General features: G+C 44.2%; 1 protein-coding gene across 2 annotated transcripts in view; it reads left to right on the top strand.

Annotated features, from left to right (window-relative positions):
* JMY (junction mediating and regulatory protein, p53 cofactor) overlaps positions 1–25,692 on the top strand; it is a 748,581-nt gene that overhangs the window by 431,109 nt on the left and 291,780 nt on the right. For both annotated transcript variants that reach the window (XM_085632252.1, XM_085632253.1), the window contains exon 8: positions 17,737–17,832. In XM_085632252.1, the coding sequence (XP_085488378.1) occupies positions 17,737–17,832 (96 nt within the window). The remainder of the gene's footprint in view (positions 1–17,736; positions 17,833–25,692) is intronic.

Raw genomic sequence — 25,692 nt, 5'->3', positions numbered from 1 at the left:
GCCCCAGTTACATGCACCACAAACATCTTGGTGCATAGTTACCTAAAATCTAATGTATTGGAGTAGCTCATATTATGAGTTGCCTAAAGGGAGACATGCATAGATCCCTTTCGCATCATTATAGGCAGGGCCACTGGATGGAATTGTGAGGCAGAGGATGACCAAATTATCCAGCATGGTTGACTAAATTATGTGGCAAGAAAAGGCAAATTTTTGCGGCATAATGCAGCACATTTTGAAACAATATTACTTCATAATTTTCTAATTTTTGCACTTTACTACTGACAAAGGTTAAATCTCATAAGCATCAATATACGTTGATGGAATATTATGAAGAAGCTACTGAGGGAAAATGTTAACTTCACCAATAGGTGAGCAAGGAAGCAATTCCTTTTGGTTTAGGTACCCTCACACACCCTAGTGGTGTCATGCTTCATCATCGGGTCACCCCGACGCCTAAAAGTCGGGGTGGGCTCAACCATAATGCTGGGAGCTCTTTGAAGATGTTATAGACCAGGGGGGCTAGAAAATTAAAAAACCTCAGACAGATCCCCAGTATCCCTTTATTTACGGGTCTGTCTGGGATACTAAAATATTTCAAAAAGGGTCTTTATAGGATAATTATGGTCCTATGACCCTATTGCCAACATGTTTCAGTCCGTGTGCGGCCGTAAAGGTCCAGGACTTTCTTCAGGGCAAACAGAAGGCCACCCTGGATAACAGAGAAAGGGATTCCCTAACCTGTTTATTAACGCAAGGGCAGAGTAGCTGCTCCTTGAATAAGAGACTGATTAATTAATCTGTCATGCTTTGTATTCCATCTGAAAAAGAGAACAAAAGAAAACAAACAACAAACAACTTGTACTTGTGGGTTTTCTTAGTAGTCGTTCCCATATTCGTGTTTAGGATGTATAACACCTACATGTGTCAGGTGATCATAAGGCCAGGTGGTGTACAACTATGTCCATCCATGTGCCACTCATACCTGTATCTGTACACTTAGTCAGCGTGCCAGATATATTGTGTGGTGGCGAAATTGCTCGCATCCTAACTGTATCTTCATGCCAGTTAGTGTTCACTATCAACATAAAAACACTCTCCTATGTTCCACTCACACTCAACATTCTCACCATATCTGTGATTCAACATGGTACTGTCTTAACCATGCGTGATTACTAATAGAACAGTGTGTGCTATTGCTGTGACATTTTATACACATGCACTCTCTCTTACCCGATTTTCTAATGGGATCCGTTTCTCAGGGGATCGTAGGGCTATTTGGGAGTAGCACTGTAGTCACACTCTATCGTAGGAACCCCCGAGTGTGAGGGAGACAGACAGACCCGTAAATAAAGGGATACTGGGGATCTGTCTGAGGTTTTTTAATTTTCTAGCCCCCCTGGTCTATAACATCTTCAAAGAGCTCCCAACATTGTGGTTGAGCCCACCCCGACTTTTAGGCGTCGGGGTGACCCGATGATGAAGCATGACACCACTAGGGTGTGTGAGGGTACCTAAACCAAAAGGAATTGCTTCCTTGCTCACCTATTGGTGAAGTTAACATTTTCCCTCAGTAGCTTCTTCATAATATTCCATCAACGTATATTGATGTTGACCGGTTATTGGTCAGTTGGAGTAAATTTATAGTGACATTGATTATATAGGGAGGCATTACTCTGACCTAGAATCCTCTCCACCCTTTTGGCAAATGAAAATCGTTTTTCAATAGCCTTTTGTGTATAAATCTCATAAGCACCAGTTTAACACAAAGATGGAAACAAGCAAAGGAAAGGTGACCAGTCAATCTTTGTGAAGGGTCCTCCACTGTGCGGCAACATGCATCTGAGTTTTTAGTAACTTTGAATCCATTTGAGCTAGAAACAAATGTTTTTGTTAAAAGCTGCTGCTTAGGCATATTATGTTACAAATGCTGCAAATCTTTAAATATATGCGGAAAAAGCCGGGGCCAAAAAGCACAATATTGTTATGGCTCTGATTATAGGAGATCGACTTTGTGGTAGAACACCATTAGTAATGTAAAGACCAGCTCACTGAAAGTATTTTACTAAAAGAAATGCTGCTTGTGGGAGTGCTCTTTTAAAGAGTTCTTTTTTGAAAGATGCTAACATTTAATTGGAAAGGCCAAGCTCCAAAAACACACAAACGTTGGCATGCAGTCAGCATTTGTGTATGAACACGAATTTAAGACAATTTTACTGACACTATCACTGTTTCTGGAAATACGTTTTGACGTTGAATTGCAATATAATTCCTTTCTTAGGACATCTCCTTCCAACGCAAGTTGCGCTTTTCTACACGAGTGAAAGGATGGTGGAGGGGTACAGCTCTGATAACGTTTTTTTTCAGTGCAGGACATTCCCTGTATGCAGTGCTTTTGTCGGGGTGACTGTGTTTATTGAAACTGCAGACTGAAGTTCACTTGGAGACACCTGTACGAGGGGGTGGAAGCGACTCACCTGGAGTGTCTAGGTCTAGGCCCGTTTTCATGCAGAGTTGCCTGGGCAATCGTCCATTCACTCCTGTTCCTCGGCCGGATGCAAGACAAAGTAAGACCTCGCCTGGCATATCTGCAGGAGGGGGGATGGGCGCCAAGTAGAATGGGGCACCTTCTGAAATTCCCTTAGGTTTGCAGCCACGGGGATAGGGGGCTTCGATTCTCAGACCCATGAGTAGGAGCATTTCAGCACACTAACATGCTCGCCCTAAAAATAGACATGAGTCAATTTTGAGGGAAATAATTCCGAACACATCCATAGAAAAAAAAAATTGCAAAATGTTGCATTTGAAATCCTTGACATTTAAAAAAAAATTGAATAATACAATCTGTAGACCTGCATTAGCCACTGGATATTTCTGAAAAACACACAGGGCTTTTGATGTGTCTGATATTTCAGAAGTTTATCTGTAAAATGTCTGACTATGAATATGTTCCATTACATGCTGCAGACGTGGTTTCTGTGCGCTGGTTTCCACTAGCTAACTAGGATCTTTAGCACTTAAAAGCTCCAACATTCTGAACTTTATTTTTTATACTCTGTAGTTTAGCTTTTCTGTTTGCCAATGTATGACTTTAAGCATCTGAATGCAAAAAAATAAAAAACACAAGTTGAGCGTCTGCAATTTCGGTGACTTAATCTCTTAGAATTAACATGTCTATAAGCTTAGAATTTCAATAAGAGGCTCCATTTGGTTTTGTTTTTTTCTTTGTAGTCAGGCCTGCAGATGTGACTAATACTCAGACACCCAAAGACGCCCTAATGCATCTCGTATGTTATAAATGCATTTAACTTTTGATTTCCGAGTGCTTAGATATGAACTTGCCACAGAACTTCTGTCTGAGCCTTGCACTACACTACCTGAAACTTTAAAAGTGCCAAGCTCAGTCTGCAGACATGTGCCAAGCTCTGACTGCAGGTGCCTATCTTTGAATGCAGGCATCTGCCCATCCGAGGCTGCACCCCTATGCCCAGATCTCAAAGCAGTCCTTTGCCCAAATGAGAATGCAGCCCTATGTCCTAAACTGCAGGCATGTTCCTGCCAGGTGAGCACAGCACTGCATTCCTATGTGGGCACATGCCTGTAGTTGGAGCTGGGAACAGGCATGAAATCTGACCTGGGAACACAGGCATGCAATCTTAGGCTGGCTCAAGTCTGCAGTCTCAGGTGTAGATTTGCTGTTTCAGTTGGGCATGCAATTGCAATCTGCACTCGGTGGGCTAGGCCTGAAGTCTGGCCTGTGCACAGACCTGCAACTGAACTGAGCTGAAACTGGAGCTGATCACTGGACTGCAATCTGGCTATTGCAGTAAGAAAGGAAAATGTTTCCCATCGATGCCTAGTCCTCTCTGTGAAATAGTCACAGTAAGCCCGGTGCACTGTCTCCTGTGTGAGAAACTAATGTCCATCAAGAGAAAAACTGAACATCTATGCAATAGAACATTTTGCTTACATTCATTGGGGATGCAAAACAAATCATTTACAAAAGTTATATTGTATTTTTGGACATGCATGTCCTACATGTTTTCTTATGATGAAAGTATCATAACATTTTTGCTTGGTATTGTACCCTCTTACATTCAAGATTATGCTCCGGTACAGATCCATCAGCCCCCACTGGTTTCAATTTTCTCCTAACTTGCACTATTCCTCTCTTCACCTCAAATTGTGTACTTGTGGAAAGTACTCCTTTCACATGAACATCTAACAATAACTACTCCTAACTGCACATTTGCCTCTCCAGGTAAGTTGTGTAACAGTAGCATAATTAACTTTCTTAACTTGCCCCTACCAGGTAAAACTCAAGAATCATAAAGGATGTGTGTATGAATGTCATTAAAAAAACTTTACAGAACTATTACATGACCATTTAAACACGAGCAATCCCTCATCTCTCCCTCTCATTCTCCCCCAGCCACCCCTCAGTTCACACAATTGTTTTGGACCCATCACCCATGGAACCCTTTCTCTCTGCCAACGATAACTGCAGGTGACCCCCCTCTAATCTCCTTGCAAAAAGTCAATTCCTCAGTGAAAGATTGCAGCTCTCTGTGTATGGTCTCCATTGAAGGCTAGACTCTCTTCTTCCTTGTCATTATTTTCCTGGCAGTGTACTGTAAAGGGGCTGCCTGTCCCACTCAGCAGGTCTTCTGTGCCGGGCTGCAGGAATCCATGCTGCCTCCATCAGGATTCCAAAGAGGGGAGCAACCTAAACCCTTCCTGATGAGACCTGAGCTGCCTGCCAATGTCATTCCCATCAAGGCCCCCTCAGCATTGCTCACCATGAACTGCCACTATATTTGGGCATGGGGGCTCCTTATCAGGGGGGTAGCTTCCATTGGTGCTGCAGGTGCAGTTGCGTGGGCCCAGATCCCTGGGGGGCCCACTGAACCCTGGTTACTACTGTATTTCAAAGTTCATACAACAGCCAGTGGGCCCATTTCCTTCCTTGCAATAGGGCCCATAACACACTGCTATGCCACTGCTCTATACACTCGACCTCCACTGCTCCGTTGGGTCCCCGAATCAAGCTGGAGGCCCTGCTCCTCCTCCATGCAGCTGCCTAGTGACTCTCAATTGCTGGTTGCAATCTTGCTCAGTCGGGTGCTGCCTGAGTCAAAGATTTCCTAGCACGGAATTCCAACTCCGGGGCCATTCATCACTGCAAAGCTGCTCGCTGCTCGCTGCAATCACCCTCTAGTTCCATCTAAAACCAACTGGAGAAGGGGGTTGAGATTGAGCCGGGTGGGACCTGGTGCTGAAAAGTCCATGTAGAGGGGACACACTGTAATCTTCACTTCATGCTCATCTTGTCCTAGCCACAGTAAGGCAGTTTTCAAAGAAAAATAGAGTCAATGTAGGGCATGCTCGGGGAACTTGAAAAAGGGGAATGTATTAAAAGAAGCTTTGAGATAACTGAGTATATAAGTATATATCATATTTTGGGGCTTTATGGGAATTTCTTGAGCTACTCGGTTGAATGTGTGTCACAGGATGTTTTGGTGATATGTTATAGTTACATGTATATAGTGCTTCAATCCACTGATATAGCACCATAGTACACTTCAGTAGAAATGCATCAACTCTGTTGCTGTTCATAGTGGTTTTCACACTGTCTCAAATAGAAATCTGGGTAGAGTTGGTGCCTCTGCAAGGGTGAAATCTAAATATTGATCTAAAAGTAACTTTTTTCTTGCAAGAAGTTTCAGATCTGAGTGAGCACTGCTCTTTTCATCAGTTTACCTGAAAACAAAGCATTATATTTCAGGTTTTATGTATCTAGAATATTATTCTTATGAGTGTTTACATGTATGATGCCTTAAAGGCTGACAGGAAGGTGCGATAAGATAGGAAGTTGTTTACAATAGTTATCGCTTGGTTTACGGTAACAGTTAAGGTGTCCTTCAAAGCTTGTCTGACAGTGAGCTGCAGATCCTCCATTTGATCATAGAATTAAGAGTCTGGGAGTTGTTTTAAGAAGGCGAAAGACCGATGTCTATCATTCAATGTATTCATAATCTGGGTACTGGTGGACTGCTTAGCTAGTGTTCTCTTCCAGAGGTGATGCTCCTGTACCTGTCCTTTTGCACAAAGTTTAGCTGCAAAGAAAATATAGAAACCAAGCAATTAGGTAATCTACGTGGTGTTGCACTCAGGACTGTGGAATTCTGTTAGGCTCCTGTGATCTGTAGAACTGATTAGAACAATATATAATTTTCACTTTCCTAATAGAGGATATGTAGAACCTGTTAAAACACTTGAGATGGGCTTTACTTTTTTTTGTGTTTTGTTTTTGTCCTCATACAGCAATATTTTGGAATTGGAGGTGTCGGGCCCATTTTCCATTCTATTCCGACCCTCCGGGGCTTCTCCTGGGTAAACGCGATGTGTGCGTGGAGAGTTTCTGATTCCCCTCTGTGCTTGGGCCCCTTTTTGTCAGTTTCCATCGCAAATCGATTCTGGATTAAGCTAGTCATTTTGACTACTCATTCAAGTTTCCACCTGAAGCTTTATTGCATTGCTTAATCATTGGACCATACAATGCATTTCACCATTCTAATTTGTAAGGTAATAACTTTCCCAGATGTTCCAAAATGTATTTCTCCTTCCCCTGTTTCCACACCTGTCTAGTTTGTGTTCTTTGTACTGAAACGAACTATTCTTTATGTGTTGGAGGTATACTTTTCACCCACTTGATGCATATTTCTCTCCTTGCTAAAAGTATCAAAAAGAAGAGAATTTTCTCTTGATCTTTACTCAGCTTCGATCTGATTTCATTGTTCGGACTTGTCCCAAAAATAACCAAGTCTATACTCTCCTCCACCTGCCATCCCAGCACTTTGGACAAGGTCTTACCCGTCTCCTTCCAAACTTCCTCGCATTGGGGGCACTGCCGAAACATTTGAAGGTCGTCTGCACCCATCTCACTGCATTTGGGGCAGCTTCTCTCCCCTTGGCCTTTGATCTTTGATAGCCTCTTTGGCGTCCAGTACGCTCTATGGATACTGAATAAGTTGTTCCTTCTTAGTGGTGCAGATGTCACAATTTTCCAACAAGTAGCCATAGATACTTGCCATTCATGTTGGATATCAAGCTCCGGCAGTACTCCTTCCCAGAACTCGCATGGAATTTGGTCGTCTTCCTCCCCTTCCTGTATCAGTGCCCGGTACCAGTATGCTATTTCTTTTTTGCTAATCTTGTTTCCCTTTAGCATTTCTTCCACTTTCCCATTTCCATCTTGGCAATCTTTTAAATTCTTGACCCAGCTGGTTAGTTGATAATACTTGAATCGTGAGATTGTGCCCCAAGTCCTTTCACTCAGCACTTCCCATTCTATGACGGTGTGCTGTGTTATTAATTCACCCCATCTGGTAATGTTATTTTCCTTCAAGGGATTCGCTAGCTTTTCTTTTAGGCATTCTGGGGTTCCAGGGGAATCCCAAATTGGCGCATACCTACTATAGTATTGGATTTTAAGAGTTCTTCTCATTTGGTACCAGAGTACAGCTGCCGCCTTCAGTGTCTTTAGTTTTATTTTCTTGAAGTACTTTGGGTGACCACATTTATATAGGTAGTGGCTACCTTCCTTGTCGGCTGCCGCCTTTAAATGTTCAGGATATAACTCAAAGTCCCCTAGCAATTTCCTGATGTATTTGAATTGGAAAGCTCTACAATATTGTAGGATGTCTGGGCTAGCGATCCTTCCTTGTGCCTTGTTCCTCCTTATCTTTCTCCAGGCTATCCTTGCTCCTTTTGCTGCCCAGATGAAACTACTTAGTTCTCCTTGTAGTTTTTTTATCAAGTCCAAATTAAATTCCAATGTGATAGTGCTGAATAAGTACGTGAATTTTGGGAGTATATTCATCTTTATTATATTGGAACTTCCAATAAACAAGAGCGGTAGACCCCCCAAACTTTTAGCAATTTCCTTACTTCTGTGTGAATTCTCTCAAAGTTCAGGGCTGCTATTTCCTTTATGTCTGTTGTGAGTTCTATGCCCAGGTATTTTATTTAGTTTTTTACTCTAGGGTCTTGAGAGTCGTTGTTCCATTGTAGGATTTCGGTCTTTGATTGATTTGCGAGATATCCTGATACCTTTCCAAATGTTTTCACCATTTCTTCTATTTTTGGAAGGGATACCACTAGGTTGCTAGTAAAGACCATCAGGTCATCCGCAAAAAGTGCAACCTTCTTCTCCCAACCCTGATGTTTAAATGGTATTATTCCCTTATCTTCCCTTAATAATCCCGCTAGTGGCTCTATATATATAGATCAAACAGTAGGGGAGATAGCGGGCATCCCTGTCTTGTACCCCGTTGTATCATAATATTTTCTGTTAATGTTTTGTTCACAAGAACCTTGGCTGAGGGCTTGTGTATTCTGAAAAGTATCTCCCAGGTTGAATTTATTAACAGTTGCATTTAAAAAGAGCCAACTCACTCTGTCGAATGCTTTAGCGGCGTCCAGGGTTAAAATTGATAAAGGAATTTCATGGTGAATTGCTATATCGATTGCGCTTATGAGTTCGTGTGTAAGTTCTTGTATGTATCTTCCCCTGATAAAACCGTTTTGGTTTGTGTGCACCTCTGACCCCACAACCTTTCCTAGCCTTCTCGCTAAAATTTGCGTTTAGACCTTATAATCTGTATTTAAAAGTGTAATTGGCCTATAAGATTCACATTTTGAGTGGTCCTTCCCTGTTTTAAGTAGGACACTAATAATTGCATCATTCCATGAGGCTGGGAGGGTCCCTTTCCCTATAAATACTTCATTTAAAAGTTCTGTCAGAGGCGTGACTAATACTTCTCGTAGATGGATATAAATCTCATTTGGGAGTGCATCGGGCCCTGCCGCCTTGCTTTTTTTAAAGTCCCTTCAATGTCTTTAGTAATTCCTCTCTACTAATACCTTGGTTAAGTTCTGCCATTTGTGCTTGTGAAAGTTTTGGTAATTATATTTCTTCCAAGAATGATTTGATCTGCTTTTCCGTGGCTACCGCTTCTTCCGAGTACAGGTTGTTGAAACATTTTGTAAACTCCTTCCTGATTTCTTCCTTTTTCTGTGGTGTACTACTGATCTTCTTTCTGAATTTTTATTATCCTGTTTCGAGTTGCTTCTGTTTACAGTTTCCACGCCAATAGTTTCCCACATCCTTCCCCATACTCGTAATGTGATATCTTGCTAGCTTCCCATTTTTCTTATATTATTATTTCGAGAGTATCAGCCAATTCGTTTTTTTTCTGCATTCTCCTCTCTCAGTATCCAGTTTCTGTTGCGTGGTATTGGTATTTTTATCTAATTCCGTCTCCAATAAGGCTATATCTTTTTCTAATTCATGAATTTTATTTCTTTTTAATTTGTTCTTATGTGCCGCAAGATTAGCTCTTTTTCCCCTGATAACTGCCTTATAAGCCTCCCAGGCAATTTGTTTTGTGGTCCCTTCTTTGTTTATATGGAAGAACTCCTCAGTCTCTTTTGTTAATTCTTCTATGCAGTTCTTGTCTTGAAAAATGACTTATCTACTGTCCATCTAGGACTGAACATGGGGCACTTTAACTTAAGGTGAAAGATCACTGCGGAATGGTCCGATAAATGTGCTGGAATGTGTTTTACCCCTTGCGTGGAATTTAGTAGACCCCTATCTATCAGGAAATTATCTATTCTTGAAGCATGCCCCAATCTCTTGTTATGCAGCGTGAATTTATGGGTCTTGTCACCTTTTTCTCTCCATATATCCATGATCCCTAAGTCTTAATACAAAGGCTCACCCACTTCCTCATTTTAGCTAGGTTGGGACCATCCTTGGTTGGGAACCTGTCTTTCTTTGGGTCTAGTATGATATTAAAATCCCCCCCTATTATTATAGGTGCTTGCGCAGATAGGCGTTGTGAATAGATTTTCTGGAGCGGCTCTGGGTCATCCAGATTGGGACCGTAGTACCCAACCACTGTATAAGGATTCTTTTTTTATCCTCGCTTTCACCATCACCCATCTTCCTTTCTTATCCACCTCTGTGGTTTCGATCCTAGCTCTCAGAGATTTGTTTAATAGGATCGCCACCCCTTTCACGGTACAATCTTGATTAGTGCAGACACATGTCTCTACCCATTTCTGATTTTTAAGGATTTTCTCCCATTTTCCTTTCAGTAGATGTGTCTCCTGCAATATCATTATTTCACAGTCCACAATTTTTAAATATTCAAGAATCTTTGCCCTTCATTTCCTTATCCGAAGCCCATTCACGTTCCATGTCATTATATTAACAGCCATGTACCCCATCCCCTTTGGTGCGCATCCTTTTTGTGAAACCTTTTTGCATCCTATGGAAGTAGCCTGGGCCCCCTCACCCTCACATTGCTTATTTTCGACATTTTTTCTTTTTTTCCCTATTTTGCTCCCCACCTTCTGCATTTTTAAAAAAAAAATTTTTACAAAAATTTCTGTGCGATTTTTTTTTCCCCTCTTTCCCCTCCCAGGAGAAGCCTCCCTTGACTTTCTTCGGGGCATTTTCTTAGCCCTTTTTCGGAGCTCCTAACTGATTTGTTCCGTCCTGTTTCAAATTTACTTCATTGTTCTACTGGAGAAGATGGCGGCCGGCTAGAGAGCTCAGTCGTGAGCTCGTAACTCTTTTCATGAAAACACACATAGAATGATTGTGCCGAGAAGTGCTGAAGAGGGATTTCTGAACATGAAGGACTCGAGCACTTGTTGATAGCACAAAAAAGCGGGGTTAGACAAGGCAAACATAGCAAGTAAAACGTAATAAATACCCGTTGAGCCGAAGTTGGAGGCGGAGAAGCTGGAGCAAGGCGAGCACAAGGGGCGGAGCATTACAGTGAGCCGATGAATCACCTACAACGTGCCGACGTCGTAAGCAGTGAAGGCAGGAGCAGGAGAAAACGCAGAAGCAGGCACAGGAAGGTGATACAAACGAAACTGACGAAAGTGGAGGTGAAGGGGGCACCGCGCCGGTGCTGCACGATTTCACCAGGCGGAAGGTGGGCTGAGGCGGCCACGGCGCATCGAAATGCTAGGAGAGCTGCAGCAAGAGTGCCGCATAGGGGAAAGACACCAGGGTTGCAGATCTTGCCGAAAGGAGGGAATCGTGGTAATCTGGCGTGCTCTGTGGAGGACGGAACAGCGGCATACGAAGCATTTGTGGCAGAGGAGTGTCTGGTAAGTGAGAGGGGGAAAGGGCAGGGAAATACAGTGAGGGGGCGGGGTGCTAAAGCTGGTGAACTACGTAAAAGTGCTCCTGACATTAAGTATACTGTGCAGTCACAGGGACAAATTTCGGAGCTGGAGGAAGTAGGGGACTACTAAAGAGAGCGCAGAAAAAGAAAATAGTGATAGACTACCCCTCCCATTTCACAGAGATAGAAGCATTGGAAACAGCTCAGAACAGGCAACCCAGGGAGCAAACAGGTTATTGTCTGAGGAGCAAAAAATTACCATCTGAAGAAGTGGAGGTAGATTACTACCCCAAAACTAGAAAGCTGAATACGAAGGCTAAACCCTTCTCTTCCACGTCAGATGTATCTCCTCCAATGATTTCTCCAGTGATTCCAAAAAGTACAAGAAAAAAGTAAAGACATACTGCTGTAGTGAAATCATAGCCTCCTCTGTCTAGAGTAAGTCAGGTTAAATTAAAAGCTTTGGACTCCACAAAACAAAAAATAACACCGTCCTTAAGGTCCTTTTTTAAAGTGCAGGAAAAAGAGAAGGTAGATTATCGCAACAATAAGGACCTGAAAAAAGATGAAACAGACGCTCGTAGAGAGGAAGCAATAAAATAAATGTCAATGGACAGTAACAGGTATAGTCCCTTAATGACATTAGACCAACAAGAGCTAGCCACAGAAGCAGACGCGGGTGCAGACGCCACTAGCGCTAAACCTACCAATGATAGTCTACATCCCCAAGACAGTATGGAAAAGATGATGGTCACCTTGATGAAGGAAATGAGGGCTAATTTTGTCACATCGGAGAAAAATCAGACAAAAATTCAGGAAGCATGCGAAGTATTGGACCAAAAAATAAACATGCTCATGGAGACAGTTAATTGGAAGTAGTGGTGCTTAACAAAAAAGTAGAAGAGAATAGGAAAGAAATTGATCTGCTTAAAACCACATATGATGAGATAAGAGACGGGCTGGAGTCCATGGAAAATCAGGCCAGGAGAAATAACCTAAGAATTCTAAATGTCCCAGAAGGTTTGGAAGGGGAAGATATCAAAAGCTTCACAATAAAACAATTAGAGGAGCTTATTCCCTGGACGAAGTTAATACACCTCGCAGAAGACATTCAAATAATTCACCGTGACCCATATGGGAGAAACAAAGTTAGGAAAAATCCAAGGAAAATCCTCATGAACTTTAAAACTTACACGCTTAAAGAGAGGATTTTAAGCGAGGGTTTAAAAGCGGGGTCATTTCCCAAAAGCAACTGGTCATGCAGAATTAGATCTGATATTTCAAAAACGACACAAGATAGGCAGTGGCAGCTAGGCCAATATATGCAACAATTGAAATCACTAGGAGCAACAGTACAAAGGCGCTTCCCAGCCTCGTTGAGAATAATGTGGGAAAACAAGATGTACAATATCAGGGATCCCAAGGAGGTAGAGTGCTTTGTAGATCGAATTAAGGCACAATCAAAGGATCAAGCAAAATAAAGTAGAGATGGGCTTTATCACAGAGATGATGGATTTCATCCATTTCCCTTGAGATTAAGTGATTTATGTTTTCATCTTAATCTTTTTGTTCTGCTAGTCGTTCTCATGTAGATGGTTTCTATGTGGAAATTTGAAAGGAATACATTTGCCAAATGCTTTTGAGAGCAATTTGTGAAGTGGATTCATTTATGTTATTTATTTGGAAGGTGAGACTGCAGAGAGTGAATACCCATATGGGGTATTCACTATGAAACACCACCACTGTGCAGACCTCAATACACTAACACACCATGCCTGTGAAAACGTCAATATGATTACACAACATCCAAGTGACAACATCAATACATGCCCACCTTGTCCCTGCTTGGACCTTAACATGATCGCACTCCATCCCTGTGGGGACTTCTATATTATCACTCACCATTCCTGTGAGGAACACAGAATGATCACACAGCCTCTCTGTGAGGACTTCAAGATGGTAACAGAGAATCCTGAGAGAATCTCAGTATAATTGGACACCATGTCTGTGGTAGCTTCAGATTAATTACACATCATCACTATATAACATACCATGCCTGTGATGATTTTACTATAATCAAATAACATCCCAGTGACAAAGTCAATATATTCACACCTCATCCCTGTTTGGGCCTTAATATGATCACACCCTATCTCTGTGGGGAATTCAAAATGATAACATAGAATCCTGCAGGCACTTCAGTGTGAACATAAACCATCCCTGTGAGGATATTATTACTATAACACAAAAAGCCTCGGAAGACTTCAATATGATCACACACCAACCCTGGGGGGCTTCAATATAAACATGGCATCCCTGGGCAGGTTTCAGTTTGATCATACACTATCCATGTGGGGACTTCTATATGATCACACACCATCCATGTGGGGACTTCTATATGATCACACACCATCCATGTGGGGACTTCTATATGATCACACACCATCCCTGTTGGGACTTCCATATGATCACACACCATCCCTGTGGGGACTGCCATATGATCACACACCATCCCTGTGGGGACTTCTATATGATCACACACCATCCCTGTGGGGACTTCTAAATGATCACACACCATCCCTATGGGGACTTCTATATACTCAACCAGCATCTCTGTGGAGACAGTATGATGACACAGCATCCATGTGAAGGCTTCACTTTGATCACACAGCATCCCTGTGGGGATTTCTATATGATCACATACCATCCGTTTGAGGAATTCAATATGATCACACAGCAGCTCTGTGGGGACTTGAAGATAATAACACAGAACCCTGAGAGGATCTCAGTATAATCAGACAAAATGCTACTGAGACCGTCAATATGATTACACATCTTCATTTTGTGTTTTTTCTGACACACCACCACTGTGCAGGCTTCAATAAAATAACTTCACAGCATTTGAGGACTTCTATATAATCATACAACATCCCAGTGACGTCAAAACATTCACACATTGTTCCTTTTTGGATCTTAATATGGTCATCCGCTATCTAGATGGGGAATTCAAGATGACAACAAAGAACCCTGTTAGCAGTTCAGTTTTTTTTCTTTGTAGTTTTATATAGTACGAACTCACCCCAAAGGAATTGGAGTACTTTACATAAGCACCAGCTACATTTTACAAGGACACATTAATTTTTTGTGGTGGGAATGGGGAGTTTAAGTGATTTGCCCCAAATCACAGGGTGTTGAGCTGACACTGAGACTCGAACCTGGTTCCCCAGCTTCAAAGTCGGCAGTTCTATCCGTTACGTCACATCATGTGAGTCCTTCAGTATGATCACACGCTATCCCTGCATCCATGTGGATATATCTATTAGATTACTAGCCATTTATCAGAGGGCTTCAATATGATCACACCTCAACCCTGTGAAGATATCGGTATGAATCCACAATATCCATGTTAAGGTTTCAGTGTGTACATACACTATGCCTGTGAGGCTGTCACTATGATCACACACTATCCCTATGAGGACTTCATTAAAAAAGTGGACTATCCCTATAAAGGCTTCAATGTGATCACACAATAATCCAGTGATTACCTCACATGATTACACATGATTGTTGTGCACCTTAATATGATCTAACACTAACCTGGGAGTATTTTAATTCAGTCACCTATCTTCCCTGTGTGGACTTCAATATGACGACTCTGTATCCCATTCATAACCTCTATAGGATCACAAATCATCTCTTTAGGGACTACAAGATGGTCATACACCATCCCTGTGGGGACTTCTTTATGACCACACACCATCCTTGTGAGGCATGATATGCTGAAATGCTTTGCAATTTCAAATATAAAATCTGTCAAGTATTGTGAATGTTAAAAAAGAGCAAATTTGTAATATTATCATGTCAAGAGTTATAAATATGTGAGGTCATAAGCTGCACATTGCGAGGGTTAAGTTATAGTTCGCTCAGGTAACTATAACTGCTGAATTTCTGTGGTTTTGTATGAATGAAATCTGAGTCCAGTTATAACATCCCTGTAACCGTTGGTATCTTATGTGAATTTCTACGTTTTGTAATGTTATTTCCCAACTATAAAGTCCCTGTAGCCCTTGTTTCTTTAAGTGAATTACCAATATTTTTCATATATATATATATATATATATATATATATATATATATATATATATCAATGAACAAACTTGATTTCTCCGCACCTCCACACCTACGGGCGAACAGAGAAACCACGAACCACAGGAATCTTTGGCATAAAGATCTTTTATTCAATTGCTCCTCGGGTATATATATATATATATGTTCATATTCAGCAGTTCAGCAGTTATAGTTATCTCAAGTAACTATAACTTGTGCCGTAAGGTAGCTATAATTCACACCCCGCCATTCACAGTTTTCTCATCAATAATTTCACTGCAAATGTTGCAGTGATAATATCTGTGATGTCGTAGAAGATGTTGTGAGTGATGTAATATGGTGGGTAATTTGCAGTGCTTGGCGACTGTGTGAGTTATAGTTACCTTAGGGCACGAGTTATAGTTACTTGAGATAACTATAACTGCTGAATTTGTATGGTTTTGTATGAGTGAAATCTGAACCTAACTAGAACGTCCCTGTCACCGCTGTGTTTTTTCAGTTTATTTCTAAGTTTTTACATGTTTTTATTTCCTATCCTGTGTGAGTGGTTGTGTAGGTGAAGTGAGTGTCGAATTTTTTGGAACATTTCGAAAAGATTCATCATACAGCACCAAAGATGCAGGCAAGTCAAACATTGCTTTACCTATGGAAACATGGTCCTAACTATAACTACCTACTAGAGACCACCAGTAGGTAATATGTATGTATGTGTGTATATATGTATTAGGTTTGGCGAATATATTTGGAAGCTGAGATTCATTTATTACCTGCTTGAATGCTGTAGAGTTGCATGAGTCTATTGTTTGGATCATGGCAGTCGTTTCCATTTTGAGTTCTTTATTTCATGTGTCATTCATGGGAGTATAATGTAGTGAAAATAGCAGCAAATCACTTCCTCAAACATATTTAGTTCTCTGTAGCATGTGAGGCACAATGTTAGTATTACTCAGAAAATGTAAAAAATGGCAGCTAGTTATCAGACCCTTCTAATTTGCTGTTGTCAGAATATTCTGACATTATCATTTGATAAATATATAACAAAATATGTTACTGACAACACACTAGTTGACCTAGAACTGGTAAAAAGCAATGCACCTATGCTGCTCCTTTCTTTCTCTTAAGATATCTGTACTGCACTGATTTTATGCCAGTTGTGTGTTATTGTTTATAATATATAAACTGAAAATAAAGTTAAAAAGATATCTGTACTGAGCTGATAAACCTTCCTCAGTAATGAGTTTACCCTACTGTATAAACTCTGTTATTTCTGTCTCCTGTTAACAACCAAAAGTGTCCCTATTGGAAATCAGCATGCACTTTAAATTAGATGACTGAAAGGAAGTTCCTAGCTTTCTGCCACCTCAAACTAAATTCATATCAATAGTTACTTGCTGGTGGGGTCTAGAAATCAGGGAGGGCAGTGAAACAATCATGCAGTATTATTCTTTAGCATGTCAACCTGCTGCTTTGGTGGCACAGTGCTTGACAAATAAGTTTCACAGGTTATTACACAATTCTTAAAATATTTTGGCACAGTTCTGGTGATCTCATCAAAACTTAAGTATTTTGTAAGAATATATGCTGTGTGCTATTTAACTATGAAGGGCAGGGCTGTAGCTAAAATTAATAATTCTTGGTGGATAGTTTTGGGGCCTTCAGCAGCTCATAATCATTTTATTAAGAAGGACGGATAGAAGGGCTGTAGATGTCCTAATTAAAAGAACATATTTGAGACTATGATTGATGGAAATATTTTGAATTACCTCTTTGGGCCCGGCTTAGATTTGGGTTGTAAATATAAATACCCTGATTTCTGAAGGAAGTGCTGAATCCTGTGAAGAATCAACCGGTGAAATTTCCTCCACCATAGAGATGGTACAATGACGTGCTTACACATACTGCATCCCCAGAAATAAATGAAATGTACAATTCTATATCAGCTTTTTAAGAATATTGAAAGCGTCCATTTTCCAGCATTTTCAGTGACTTATTTCTAACTCCAGCCCCATTATTTTTGGGGTCAGCTGATTGGTATAGTGACAGTTTTCAAATAGTTTCACCAAAAGGATATTTACTGTAAGAAGAAAGTCATTTGTTTTTGCACTTATACTTTTCTTCCACATGACCTTATAATTCTGGCATTACATATTTAATTAACCCCTTCGACGCGCATGACGGAACGGTTCCGTCATGCACGTCGGTTGCGCTGTGCGCATGACGGAACCGTTCCGTCATGGCCGCGCCCGCGCACGGAACCTTCAGCGTGGCGCGGAAATCCGCGCTGCGCTGAAGGGGTTAAAACAAACTTGAGAGAACAATATTTGTGCCTATAGGCTGTTCATATTATTAATGTTAAATTGTTGCTGTTTTGGTTAGTATACACATTTTGATGAGCTAATTGTTATATGGGTTCCATTAGAAACGAGATCAGTTGCAAGATGATGAAGAAAAGAAAACATCGTTGTTCAGTCAAGAAAGACAGAAAACATTGGACCGGCTTCGCATGTTTAAGCAGGTATTGTGCAACTCCACCATTTTCTTCATTGAATGTCTTGTTTCATCATTACTCAGTTTTTGGTTTATCGATTTGGCTAGGTAATCATGCTACCTTCTACCATTTTGAGTCCTTCACTAACTGCTTGTAAGTGATACCTAACCAGCAATCTCAATTGCAGGATCTATTATGACTTGAAGCTACTATGATCATTTTATCTTCTTAAAATCATGCATCGTATCTGCATTCCAGTTGCTAAACTTGTCTAGACGATTGTTTACTCTAGTGTGCTCTTGTTGTCAGTGTTTTGTTTGCATTCCAAACTAAGGGTACTATCAACAGTGAAAATTTCATATATAATCTCAGAAGCAACATTGGTTGGTGGCTGTAAAATATTTTATCTGATAGAGACTTCTAGCCACAGATTCCTTACCTGTGAATTTCCCCAGGTGTCAGTCTGGATCTTGAAGATTAGATATGAGCAGTACCCCTGCGCGCGCCGGTAGGTGGCGGCAATCTGCCTGCGTGGAGTCGTCTGTGCCGGAAGGGATATCTGCGGCACCAATATAGGCTCACTGAAGTCGGTTACTTTCTTTTTGCTCCAGCTAGCGCTTTTCTGAAGAAGAGCTCCCCCTCTGTTGTTTTTTGACAGAATTTTTCCACTGTTTTGTCAACTGTTTTCCAAGGTATTACCTCCGGTGTGTTGATATGTCATTTTGCAAGACAGGTTTTAAGCCTTTCAGCACCTGTCACCAGTCAATGTCGGTGACGGACACCCTCCTCATCTGTCTGTGGTTTCAGAGTGCAGCATGACACCAAATCCTGCTCCGATTGCCAGGCCTTGCCCCGAAGGCTGCGAACGTTCATTAAAGCTGCTTGCGGCCTGGCTTGCAAATCTCGGTCGAGGGAATGGTCCCAGGTACGTTCACAGAGCCCGAAATCCTCTATGTCCCATTCGAAGTTCTCCGGACACTCAGGTAAGAGGTACTAGAAAAAAAGAAAGAAGTCAAAATACTCGTTGACTTCTCATCTGTTAGTCATTGAGATGAGAGAGCATTGGTTCTCAAGGCATGGTTCTTCGTAGCTTGTGCGCGGGCCGACTCCGAGCGACTTTCCGGGGGCTGGAGCAGCCGCTGCCCAACTCAAAGAGTTTTATGAGACCATGTGTCTCAATTTAGGGCGGGCAAACCCCATTAATGCGTCTTCAGACCTTGCAGGGTCGGGGACAGCCCCATCTGATTTTCTGCCGGCAGCTCCAGCCCCTCTCCACTGGGCCCTCAGGGACCCATTCCTGGATCCGGACTGACACTGGTCATACCATCTTGACCTTGCCCAGTGCCAGTCTATGGGCCGGTGCTCCCAGCGGCGCCGGCACCCACCGTGGCACCATCCCCTTTGAACCCCCGGAGCCAGATGGGTGTCGCTGACTCCGACACCTCCAGGAACCACACTTCCTAGATCGGAACCTGAGCCACATTCCTATGGATTGGGACTCGGGTAGGAATGGAAGGAGTCGCTGGACCCTGAAGAATACCAGCATTACATAGAAGACCCTAATGTGGACTGGACTGAGAAACTGGGTGACGCCAGTGGACTGGATACCTCTCCTGATACTGGTATGCTTTCTCCCCCCTACCATGGCTACATAGGAGGGAGCCTCGTATACAGTTGTGGCCCAGAGGGCGGCTGAGGCTTGATCCTTGACCTTCAGTTGCCTTCAGTGGCAGTCAAGACCAACATCTTGACAGAGGTGCTGGAACCGGGAGTCTCCTCATCGGAACCGTTCAATGATTCCCTCAATGACGTCCTGTTGGGGACCTGGTCCAAACCAAAACAAGGCTCCTGTAAATTGGACCATTGCCCATCGCCCCGTGCCAGGGGGCCCAAACTTCCTCATCCATTACTCTACCCCAAGTCTTGACTTTCAAGTGCACATTCCCTGCCGCTTCCACGGACAGGGAATTCAAAAGACTGAACTCTATGTGGAAGAATTTTGTTTCCTCCTGCCAGCCTAGCATTGCGGTCTGTGAACACTGCATTTTGGTCTGTGAACACCGTATGGCTTTTGGGCTGTTACTCCCACACTCTGTGATACACAGTTCCGCAAGTGCTGCCACAGGTTCTGGAGGAGGCCAGTGCCGTACTCTGTCTGGCTGTTGCAAACGAGAGAGACACAGCAAAGTTCACAATTTGTTGTGGATTGGACATGACCGACTCACTGGGCAAAGCGATTTAGTTGACAGTGGCCCTCAGGCGCCACATCTGGTTGAGGACAACTGTATTTGCGGGGGATGTCCAAGCTTCACCTATGGACATGCCCTTCGATGGCAGCCGTCTCTTCGGAAATAAGGCAGACTCGGTGCTAGAGTGCTTTAAGGACTCACAGGCTATTGCCAAATCCTTGGGCCTCTCAGCTGCCACACGTCACCCGAGTCTGCATTTCGCTCTTTCGTGGCTACGGAAGGGGCTTCCAACCACGCCAATACCCTGCCAGCCACTGAAGCACCCATGCTGCCCAGCGTCTTTGTTGACGAGGGCACAGTACCCACAGATCTCATGGGTCAGGTAGCCAGTGGTGGCCCGTTCATGCAAATATAAGGTTAACTTATTAATTATCGCCTCAATGGTGCAAAAAAGCACCCATAGGGATAAAATCAATGTTATTCTAATATTCTATGTATGATTAAACTTGGAGTCATTGCTGTACTGCAGTAAAGAAAACCACTGGAAACAATAGATTATTCTCACAGCAATATTTACTTATTATATGTTTTGTTTACATACTTTACAAAAAGGGAGGAAGAAGCGACAACTGATAAGCAGATTTATAAAACATAGTCTTCTTATAAAGGTTATTTGTATTCATAGAAGAGCACAAATGTTATGAGAAAGCAGTTGTCAAGGTAGACTATGTATCTGCAATGACAGACAATCGACCTTCGTTAACAGTGACCAAATAGTAACCATCTTTATGTAGGAACACCTAATATTAATAGACCTGTTAATACAGTGAACATCTGATTTGTATAAAACTGTTAGTATATCATGGTTGTTGGACCTAGCGTCCTTTGGTAGCTTGGCTCAGGCCCACAGGCTTTCCTCCCAACACAGCGTCACGTGCTTGCATCACACCCAGCTCACAATTTAACGTTACTTCACTCAAGAAGGACACTACACTGATTAAATTTGAGGAATACTAGAAATCTTTATCTTTTCCTAACCAACTGGGTTATTCGAATTTACACTTTGGAGTGAAGCATTTCATTACATTACAGGTTAAACATCTCCCTTCATTTAGGAATAAAACATGGCATAACAACTCAGAATAATTTTTCATCACATTCTAAAATTAACACTTCGTACGTTTCAGGTAGAACATTTCACCACATTTCAAGTTAAACCATTTCATAAGACAATGGCTACCTCCAGACAGTTTACTGGTAGACTCCCATAACCCTGGGTCTACTCCGTCCCCGTTACTCCATACATCTAGGCGCTCTCTGAGGCTAGGGCTCAACTTGTTACCTTCCTCACCAGACGTGAGCCTGCCAGTAACTAACCCTGGACACGTGCCTGGTTATGCTAGGCTGCCGGTAACTACCACGACCTCTCATGGCCTTCCCCCTCAAGCCTTGGTAAACGATCCATCAGCTCCCAGTTCTCTCCCCTGCCCCGCGCTGTGTTACCCAGCTTACTGTCTGTCAGGGATGTCCTCCTCCAGGATAGTTCTCGGTGCTGGGTGACGCGGTCTCTCACCTCTGGCGCGGAGCTCGGGGGGGTAAACAGCAAGGGAGTCCTCCCATAAGTAGGGGAACGTTTCAGCATGCACCCTCAGGCCACCTCCCACAAGGGATTCCCCCGGGTGCACTCTCCCTAATGATGACGGACGCCTCTCCGCTTCACTGAGGCTGACTACCACCACACGGGACCCTTTTACCGGGAAGCTTCGTTATCGGCAGTCGCTCCTTCCTCGGCCGATATCCGGAATTGTGCGTCCTGCGTGGGCGCGGCCTCCGCCTCCCTTCCACAACAAGAGGGCGGCGCTCAAGCCCCTCTCATGTGATTAGGGCCGCGGCTTCACTGACTCACTTCCTGACTGGGGAGATCCTCTGTCTGACGGTCGCGTCGCTCCCTCACAGCTGACATACACCTGGAGCAAATTCCCCGCCTTCGGCCTCACGATGACAACGTCTCCTGCCAAGGGCCCCTAGGTAACCTCTCGACTTCAGGGGGGGCGGGGGGGGGGGAGTGGCGGCCAGGGTTCCGAAAATGGGTCTCGTGGAGGGGATGGGTGAAATACAAGATGCCGGATTTCACACAGGAAGTGAGGCAACCAGACTCCTGGGGCTGGGGCACAACCACCTCTCCTCTTCGTCAGAGAGGGTGACACACCGGATCCATCCAGAAATACCAGATAACAACGGATTTGGGGAGAAGATGGCCCAGGCGCTGGCTCACTCCAAGGTCCAGTGGGTCAGGGGTTCAAACTACCTGGAGACCTCCTCAGGTACAAGGATCCCAAAAGTCACGGGCTGCGCTCAGGGACCGGTCACAGGGTGAGGGGTGATGTTACTAGGGTTAGGACTCTGTGCAGACCCTTGGACCTGTCCGTTCCCCTCTAAATACAACCACCTCCTCACACAGGCGCCTTACTCCTGAACCTTCCGCAGTCCCCACCTATCTCAAAATGGCTGCCCTCCTGCCACCTCTATTTATCACCTTGGGCCTGACTTGCCAGAAGGGCCCAGAAGGTTCCGGAACCTCTCATGGCAGTCATGGCCCAGGTGCTGAGGTGACAGTTGGAGCCACCATTTTGCGAATCTCACCTATTTACCTCAGTGGAGCACCTTGCGCCTCTCCCTCAGGTAGTGAGGGTGAAGCGCCCAGAACCTCTACATCAGAACCCCAAAAAGTTTGGTAGACAGAAAAAATGAGAAGGGGAAAAGGGACAAAAATAATAAAATGAGGAGGAAACTGCCAAAGGGCTGACAGGTCTAACAATGGTCTAGCACAACATTTTGAATTCTGTGTTTGCCTTTATTATTAGGCATTGATCCTGAAAAATGTGGGTTGATGCGTTTCGGCCTCTTTCTGCTTTATGGCCTCTTCAGGACTTAGTGGAACGAATGTCACCCAAACTTAAAACAGAAGCGCTCAATCACTTGAGTACTTCAATGGAATTAAAGCAAAAGGCCGATGTGTGCTATACACACATATTATGTCCATGTGCTGATAAACTCAGTGACAGGCATGCAACCCACTGACTTCTGTAGTCTGGGGGCAAAGAGGAGAGAATTTAGAATGAAATTCCAAGCAGACTCACAGCTCCATAATTAGCAATACAGCTTACTTAAGGGAAGTGGCACCTTACAAGTATTTAGAAAAACAGCCCAGCTGCAAATATGGTGTTTATTTATTTATTTATTTATTTTTAAAAGATTTTATTGTGCACAAAAAGGGTTACAAACACGGGCCTACAACCACCAGGGCCGGCCGCTAGTAGTCGAAGTGTTCCAGCATATCAGAAAACAATGACTGGCCCACAGGGGCTCCGCACTATCACAGTAGATCAGACTGCACATAAGAGAAATCAGAATACACGCTTTTAGTATAAATAACAACAAAAAAGAAAAATACAAAAATACAACAAACAAGGCGAAACGACTTATGAAGGGCGGCGAACACCAGCCGGGGGAGTCAACACCCAACCACCCGAGGGCGGTCAATAAAAGAAGACCTGAGAGGGAGGGGGGGGCCACGAGAGAACCAAATCTGTACTCCAAAGTACGAGATACACAAGGAACCCTCAAGGATCAGGGGGACGAGGCAACCCCGGACGTATCCACCAAAGGGGGAGCACAGATAGACCCACGATACGCGTTCCACTGCCCCCAAATTCTACCCCAAGCCCCCGGTTTACCACGAGCCACATACACCGTTTTCTCCCTGAACATGCACCAGTCCATGTTCTCCTTCCAGACGGATATGGTGGGAGGCCGCTGGGAACCCCAAAGCTGTGCAATATCTCTCTTTGCAATCATGTTCCCCAAGGCCGCCCACCGAGCCTGAGCCGCATTGCAGTCATTGGGCTCCCATACATTCAGCACACAACGACGCACCTCCGGCAGCAGAGCGACCCCGGTGACTCGTCTCATAATATCATGCACCCGGCGCCAGTATTCCGCCACCTCGCGGCATTCCCATAGGATATGGAGAAAGGTAGCACTGAGCCCGCAGCCACGCTTACAGAGTCCGTCGTCTGAAAACCCCATCGAGACCAGGCGGGGGCCCGTCACATATACACGATGGAGAATCTTAAGCTGGACCAGGCGGAGACGGGCCGGGATGGCCACCTCCTTAGGGGATGACAGTGCAGTCTGCCAGTCCTCATCGTCCAGCTCCACCCCATCTCCCGTCCATGCCTCCCGAAGACGCACCAAGAGGTCAGCCCGATTGTTTATCAGTTTTTTGTAAATCAGGGAGATAGTACTGTCGGGGACGTGACCATCGAGTATGCGGTCCTCGAGAGGCGAAGAAGAAGGGACCGCGGTCCCCTCCTCAAAGACCGAAAGCAGGGCGTGCCGAACCTGTGCATAACGGAAGAACTCTCTGTCACTAAGCTCATACTCGCGCTGAAGCGCCGCGAAGGATTTAACCGCACCTTTAACCCACAGGTCCCCCACTCTGCTGATGCCGATCGTATCCCAGCGCTCGAAGCCAGAGGCTTCCCAAGCAGTCTGAGTCGAATAGAGGAGTGGCGCACGTTAAACGCTCACTCCAGCCCATCGCTACGTTAGCCGCCTTCCATACACGGACCGCAATCCTGGTAGGGCCCGTAAGGGCCCTACCAGCAGACCGCGAGTAAAGCGCTCTGTTATAGTTACCGCCGGGGAGCAGGAACTTATCCATCTCATATGCCGGGTTCGAACCAGGAGCGTACGTAGCATGATTAATGGCAGACAGCTGGGAGGCCCAATAGTACCGTCTAATATCAGGAAGCGCGATGCCCCCGTCATACCAGGAAAGAGTCAGCTTGGCCAAAGCGATACGCGATCGCCCGTCCCAAACCAGTCTTCTCTGCAAACTCTCCACCTCCCTAAAGTAGGCCGCAGGAATGACATCAAAGGAGTTCTGGAGTGCATAAAGGAATCTGGGAAGGGACATCATTTTAAACAGCGCCGCGCGACCAAGCGGAGACAAGGGCAGTTTACACCACCGCGCCGTATCTGCCCTCAAACGCCGGAGCGGAGACAGGAGATTCTGCTCATAGCGGACCGCCGGATCCAACGAAACGTACATCCCCAGGTATTTAAAGCCGGACTGAGATATTTGGAGCGGAAGCCGAGGTGGCAAGAAAGGAAGACCACCAGAGATAGGATACACACAAGATTTGGACCAGTTAATTATCAGACCCGAGTTTTTCCCGAAGGAAATAAGGACATCAAAGAGAACATTGAGCGACTTCCGCGGTGAGGTGAGATACAAGAGAATATCATCCGCGTACAATGAAACCCGATCCTCGAAGCCCGGGGCCCACCGGAGCCCTCTAATCGAGGGCTCCCAACGGAGCCAGGCAGCGAGCGGTTCCAGGGCGAGAGCAAAGAGCAGCGGGGACAACGGGCACCCCTGCCTAGTTCCCCTCCCGAGAGCGAAAGGCCGAGAAACCCGCCCATTGACAACCACCTGAGCCATTGGTCCAGCATAGAGGAGCTTCACCCAGCTAAGGAACCCCTCCCCAAAACCAAACTTCGCCAAGACGGCCCAAAGAAATGGCCATTCAATGGTATCAAAGGCCATCGTGGCGTCTAGGGAAACCAATATGGCCGGTTCAGCGAAGTACTCAGCCCTAGCGAGGACGCCATGCAGACGCCGTAAATTGAG

Source organism: Triturus cristatus, chromosome 2_1, assembly GCF_964204655.1.
Source record: "Triturus cristatus chromosome 2_1, aTriCri1.1, whole genome shotgun sequence".
Classification (NCBI taxonomy): domain Eukaryota; kingdom Metazoa; phylum Chordata; class Amphibia; order Caudata; family Salamandridae; genus Triturus; species Triturus cristatus.
Note: the sequence above shows the minus strand (reverse complement) of the source record. Positions and strands in the feature narration are given on the sequence as shown.